Source organism: Cyprinodon variegatus, unplaced genomic scaffold (assembly GCF_000732505.1).
Source record: "Cyprinodon variegatus isolate N-32 unplaced genomic scaffold, C_variegatus-1.0 Scaffold140, whole genome shotgun sequence".
NCBI classification, from domain to species: Eukaryota; Metazoa; Chordata; class Actinopteri; order Cyprinodontiformes; family Cyprinodontidae; genus Cyprinodon; species Cyprinodon variegatus.
In genome coordinates, this window is record NW_015150593.1 from 549,494 (window position 1) to 556,634 (window position 7,141).

The 7,141-nt window shown below is 33.5% G+C and overlaps 1 protein-coding gene across 1 annotated transcript in view; it reads left to right on the top strand.

Moving 5' to 3' along the window:
• LOC107086008 (cGMP-inhibited 3',5'-cyclic phosphodiesterase A-like) overlaps positions 1 to 1,923 on the top strand; it is a 161,110-nt gene extending 159,187 nt beyond the window's left edge. Inside the window, exon 13 of the mRNA XM_015376724.1 lies at positions 328 to 1,923. Coding sequence (XP_015232210.1) covers positions 328 to 641 — 314 coding nt within the window. The 3' untranslated portion in view covers positions 642 to 1,923. The remainder of the gene's footprint in view (positions 1 to 327) is intronic.
• Positions 1,924 to 7,141: the final 5,218 nt, after the last annotated feature.

The window sequence follows — 7,141 nt, forward strand, 5'->3', positions numbered from 1 at the left end:
TAATTATTGACACATTTAATTATTTATTTAATGCTGTATTTATTTATTTAATTTTGGCACTTTTTATCCTCCATAAGATATATGGAACAATCCTCCTGGAACAGATTGACCCATGATGCTAAAGGTCATAGCGTGTTGGACGGTTAATATTATAGATGAGAAAGAGTAGAAAGAAAAATGTTGGTTTACTGCAACAGATATAGAAATCACAATATTCAACATTAATGTTGTATTTCAGGAATTTCTTATCAAGCAACCCTAAAAATGTCCTTTAAACTGAGCTATAAAGAGTTGACAAATTCTGTTTTGTTTTTTGTTTTCTTTTAGAGAAAGACGTTTCCAAGAAAAGGAGGAAAGTTTTCTGCCAGATCACACAGCACCTCCTGGAAAATCACAAGATGTGGAAAAAAGTAATGGAAGATGAATCCCAAAATGAGGACCCAGAGGCGGAGCCAGTCCATTTAAACAAAGTAGCAGAAACAATTCTGGCTATTGATGAAGAAGAAGAGGAATTGGGCAGCAGGGAAGAGCAGGTGGAAGAAGGGCATCGTGAGGAAGAATCAAAGGAAGCAGAGTGGCTTATTTCAGTAAAAGAAGGCTCTAAGAATGTAGAGGAGCAAGGGGACAGTGAACCACAATAAAAACCATCTAAGCTCCGCCCCAATCAGTTAGCGATGCAGCATCAGTCAGGATAAGGATGTAAAGAAATATCCCTTTTGACCTTATCCTACTGACTCCTGTTTCTGCCAGCACAGTACTTAGACACAACACTGTAGATGTTTGGGAAACACGTGCCTACACACACAGAAAAAAAAAAAAAATACAGGTTGGGAAAATTTGTGCTTTACATGTTTAATCTGAATATGTGGTTTTACCAAACAATTTATATGTTTTCTTTCCATATTGCAATAATGGATATTCATTGACTTTTGGGAAACAGACTATTTTGCTACTGTCAGGAGTTGAAGAAAAAAAAAAACAGCTGCATATGTTTTAACTCAGTGTGGTATAACAGAACTGCAGAAATTTGCTGCCAATTTATACAGAATTATTTCCCGAATGTGATTATATAAAAAAATCACAATTCAGATGCTTGTGTTTTGGTTTTAGCTCAAGGTTTTCTGTTTGAACCAAGCTACACTAAGTTTTTTTTTTTTTTTTTTTTGTCTGCACTTGGATTATAAAGGGAGTAATTCACATGAGGAATAATCCTTTTAACTCATGACAGAAATAATCCCTCACATGTGGGCTTATTTAAAAAAAAAATCTAATATTTATGCATATTTTGTTGACGTTTATTGCCAAATGAAGTACTTAATACCATCATATTGAGATGTGTTTGGGAAATATACAGCTGTGTGCACAATGTGTTTTTATTTCAGTGTACACATTAATTCTCCAGAAGGCAGAATTGATTTTTTTTTATTACAGTAAAACTGATGTCAAAATCATAAGTTTCTTAGAGCATTCCCTTGCAAAAGTATTCATACACCTTCATCTGTATTATACTTCTCATGTTCAGACCAAAGTTAAATCTTAATTGAGCCTACATCACCCTGTACATCTGCATGAATACACTATCCACAAGGTGATAAATGCTAATAGCAGCTTCATGCTTTTTGGATTTGTTTTATTTATTAGAAGCAGGGATGATGCTTGATTGTATATGAAGATGATTCAATTCGATTCAAATATACCGTATTAATCCCCAAAAGGACCGAGCCGCCTGCAGCTTTTCCTCCATTGCCTCTTGGAGCTCCAGAGTGAGCCGCATCACCTCAGCCTTCAGGTCGCTTCTACCCATGATTATAGAAAGTATTTTTCTTGAGACTAAGAAAAACTTAGACTGGTTTGTGATGCTTTAGATCAAAGCATCGGTGGAACATGTATGTGCTCCATAAAAAGTCAAGACCAAAGGAGAATATGTGGTAACTCTAAAAATAATGTTTTTTTTTATCCAGTCTGAACTTTAGCTTGATTTTGCAGAATAAAAATCGGGGAAAAAAATAATCTGTAGATTAAGTTTTAACAAAAGTTGGTAACGAAATGACTGAGGATGGCTGATCAAAAATTCCACCTCATTTTCAACAAATTTGATTAGAAAAAAAAATATTTTCCATTCATAATACATGTTTTCATCTATAACTCAATTTCTTGCTAAGATGCTTGGAATTTTTTGGTCTTCATCTGACAAATAAGGGAGTACTGGCCTACACTGCAAAAAATTCAAATCTTAAGTAATTTTTTCTTAAAATAACTGCATTTTTTATTGGATTGAGGGAGTAAGTGGGACACTTTGCCAATGGAACAAGACAATATACATTTAAAATAAGAAAAAAACAACTGCATTGTCTTGTTTCAAGGGCGTTTTTATCTTATCTTATTCTAAGAGTAAAAATACTCATACCATTGGCAAATCCTCTTATTTATCTACTCAAATTAAGGTTAAATTCACTTAATTTAAGAAATCTTCACTTATTTCTAGATTGTTTTTGCAGTGTAGTGGGTTACACTGGAAAAAATCAAAATCTAGAAAAGTCATTTTTTTTTCTTAAAATAAGAGCATTTGTTCTTAAATTGAGAAGGTAAAACAGACATTTTGTCAATGGAACAAGACAATTTATATTTAAATAAGGAAACACAATTGCATTTTTCTTATTTCAAGTGCATTTTATCTAAATATCTTATTTTAAGAGTAAAAATACTCATTCCATTGGCAAATCATCTCATTAACCTGCTCAAATTAAATGTAAATGCACTCAATTTGAGAAATATTTACTTATTTCTTGATTTTTTTTCCAGTGTAGAGCAGTGCACTTGTGCTCTGAGAAGGTTGAAAGTACCCGGTTTGATCCCCACAGCCTCCCTGAGAAAGACCCTCAACCCCACACTCCTCTAGGAGATCAATAAAGTTCAATTATTATTATTAAACAAGATGGTGTCATGCTAACACCATACCAGAATGCACCATAAATAATACCTTAAATAATAATTCTATATGGACTTCCCTGTGCTTCCCCATTAAGAATGCAGTGAGAAATTTAAACCACACAAGTCACTTCATGTATCTGGTATGTCTGTGAAAGAAAGATGCATACCGTTGCTTTTTCTGTGACCTTTGTGCCATGAATCTGTTGGATTCTCCTGGCACCTCAGGGACTCATTCTTTCTCTTACAGTTTGCAGCAAACAAGATGCTTCCGAACTCAAGCTGCTTAGAAAATCCACAGCAAACATACAGAGTTTCAACTGTACCCAAAGTTCATGGAATCTCATGTGGCATCTTGTTCAGTAACAAACGGGACGTATAAGCTGTCCTGAGCTTAGCCAAGAAATGTTTAGACAGGAATCCTGCCCCAAATCTTTTATAAAATGTATCCCTTTTAAAATAAACCTGAGTCTCTGTTAGAAGACACTATTCCACCCACTGTGGAGATGTTTTAGCAAGATTAGTTACAGTAATCACCGCTATTAATAAAGTCAATTGTTTCCCTGTACTGCATGATCTATACTCATATGTTTCTGTAGCTGCAGGTTCCTGCACTGGAAAAATTATCTAGAAATAAGTAAAAACTTCTTAAATTAAGTGTATTTACCGTTAATTAGAGTAGGTAAATGAAATAGCTTGCCAATGGAATGAGTAGTTTTACTCTTAAAATAAAATAATTAGATAATATGCACTGAAAATAAGATAATGCAATTGTGTTTTCTTATTTTAAGTGTAAATTGTCTTGGTCTATTGGCAAAATGTCTCTTTTACCTCCTCAATCTAAGAAAAAATGATCTTATTTTAAAAAAAAAATACCTTTTCTAGATTTAGATTTTTTCCAGTGCGATCTTGAAAATTAGGTAGAAAATTTATTGAGTTATAAAGATTATAACCATGGCTACATCTCGTTTAGCTGTTAATAAACAGACACAGCACCCGGCCGGTGCAGCAGGTGACACTTTTTTCTTTTTCAGTTAGTTTATAAACCTAAATAACTTGACTTTCTCCGACCATAAAAAGCTTCAATCCCCAAAAACATCTTTGTGTTTGAGGCAAACCCTATTTTATAAAGTTTTGAACAACCGTCACATTTTCAGTTGGTGTTTATTAATAGGTATTAAATCAACGCTTGTTTTAAACAATTCATTTCAACTCTTTTTTTTTTTTGTACTGATTTTTAACTTTTTTAAGAACAGCTACTCTAACAAAAAGCTTTACATCATTTTTGGTACAAACTTGGACAGGACCATCACTGTTATAGCTACACCTCCATCCTCCCCATTATTGGTGCTAGTATTCATTGGCCTTTTTGTAAATCCCAATCAATTTTATACAGTTAAAGAATTGCTTGTGTTTTATTAAACTGATAGAAAAATATTAAAGACTGAAGTTGTGTTAAAACAGTAGAATTAGGTTTTGCCAGCTTTTAGTCCGGATCTGTGAATTAAGGCGGAGTGTCAGTATTCTGATACAAATAAGATATTAAATACTTAGATACCAATACCAAGCAAAATATTACCAGCTATCCTTTCAAAGATATCAAAATATAAAAAACTAATCAATTTCTTTAACTTATTTTTTTAAGTTATCTGAATGCCAGATTTGATATTAAATCAAAATACAATTAAATTGCGTGAATCAGAAATAGCAGTGGTTGTAACCTGGGTGCCAAATAATAATTAGTCCAAAAAAAAGCTATTTTTACTGATATCCTGAAATAGATCATTAGAAGGTCTCTATTAATTCCATTATAATTATTCTTCCATGTTGTCGTTAAATGTAAATTCATATAATGAATATTATTGCTGAACCTTCTGTAAATTTCTTCCATCGACTGCCAAGTTTATTTGCTTTTTTCAGGGGTAAAGGAATACAGTAAGCATCGCGTCAACCAGGTCAAGTCCTATAGAATTACCACACATGCCAACATTTTTTCAAGCAGTGCTTCAAAATGCCTATTAATTTTTTGCACTCCATGGTCCCACAATGAGAGCTGTATGTGCATGTTTGGATGTTATGCATGAGGCATGAGGCCATTTATGGGTGCTTCAGAGGAGAAAAAAGCTTTTAGAACTCCTCTTTAGAACCTCCTCTTCTTTAATGATGCAAACATTTCCATGCATAACTCCTTCCATAATGTTAATTTGCGTCCTGGTAGATTTTTCGCCACACATTCCATCCAGCCAATATGGATAGTTCAGTCCATAAACAATGGCCTCTTTGCTACCGACCTGACTCTGCCACAGTGGGTGCTACCAGGGATGGAGGCCACATACACAGGCTTGATAACTGGCTGACCTAACGATTAGTCATCATCACGGACATGTTTGCCCTCAAACCTATTATCATGGGCGGTTCTAGACAGGGGCCAACGGGGGACAGTGCCCCTGTAAATCATCAGAATCAGGTTTATTGCCATTGTTAGTGAAGGAGTTCACAAATTAGGAATTTTTTATGGTACAATCGTGCAACATGAAACATATAACATGGAATAGGTAAATAAAATTATAAAAATATCTAAAACACTGTGGGTATAAGGCATGCAATAAATCCTGGCCTCTGTACTGAAGACATAATACTTCTTCTTTTTTTTCCCCCCTTTACATATTCTGTTTTACTAATAATTTAAAAACAAAAAGGTGATAATAAGGCATCAGTGGTATTGAGATAGGATCCCACACTGGAAAAAATAATCTAGAAAAGTCATTTTTTTCTTAAAATAAGTGCATTTGTTCTTAAATTGAGAAGGTAAAACAGACATTTTGCCAATGGAACAAGACAATTTATATTAAAATAAGGAAACACAATTGCATTTTTCTTATTTCAAGTGCATTTTATCTAAATATCTTATTTTAAGAGTAAAAATACTCATTCCATTGGCAAATCATCTCGTTAACCTGCTCAAATTAAATGTAAATGCACTCAATGTGAGAAATATTTACTTATTTCTAGATCGTTTTTCCAGTGCAGTTTTCATCTACTAAATGTTTTTTTTTTTTTCAAATGCTCTACTTTTTACAGGTGAATTTATCAGCTTTTCTTGAGTTCTAATTCAGATTTTATAAATAAAAGCAAAAAACAGGTAATTTTAACTTGAAAGAAAATGTATAAAATCCCTAAATCCTGAATACATATTGACCTAATAAGAAATATAATTTTAATCAAACCTAATTGAATGGAAATTTTACTTGGTGCAGCTTTCTTAATTTTTTTTAATCCCTTGCCCTTTTTTTTTTATTTCATGCTTTTCTGAGCCCCCATGAAAACAACGCTGCCCCCCTCCTGGCCCCCTGGTACATTTGGTCTGGAACCGCCACTGCCTATTATCAGGTCCAATTGTTTGAATCCACAGCTTGTCTAACCCTTTGCATCTTTTTTTTCATTCCAAATGTGGTTGCAACCATTATTATGCTTTGCTAAACAAAGCATTAATTTCTTGTAACCTTGAAAACATTTACTTAAGGTTTATATACTAATCTTTTATATTTTACAAACCTGAAACACTCCAAAACAGCCATTAATGTTGTATTTTTTAACCTTCAATTTACCTACTGGCCCTTCTAATGTGACTGTCCTATGTTGTACTGCTGTGGTGAGACATCTTGATAGGAATAAATGAGGTAATGCAGGACGAAGAAATACATTAACAGCTTTTAATGCACATGCTCAGCTCGAATTGTTATCCTCCAAAGCTCCTACAGCCTTTTGCTCCTAGTGCTTCCTCTTTTGATCAGCAGAGCTTTTGTTGCACAACATAAGCTCAAATATGAAGGCATTCAGACTATTTCCATAGTGTTATACGTTCATGATCACACTTTTTAAAAACACAGAACAATATATGCATTTTGCCCATCAGATTACTTGCATTTGAGTTGAAACATATCTGTTGTATAGTGTTATTTTATGCATTTTTTTTTCCATTGTGATAATTATTCACAACTGTAAGATAATTGTAACCATTTGAACCAAACAAGCTTTACAATGATGTAAACAAAATGAAATGAGTATTTTTATATAGCTGACACATAATGAAATAATGACTTGCTTTTTTTTTTCCTTGCTAGTACTCTTCACTTGCCACACGTACTAAAGGAAGACTGTCCAAATTCACAGTATTTGTGGAAGTAAATTAATGCATTTCCTTGCAGGTTCA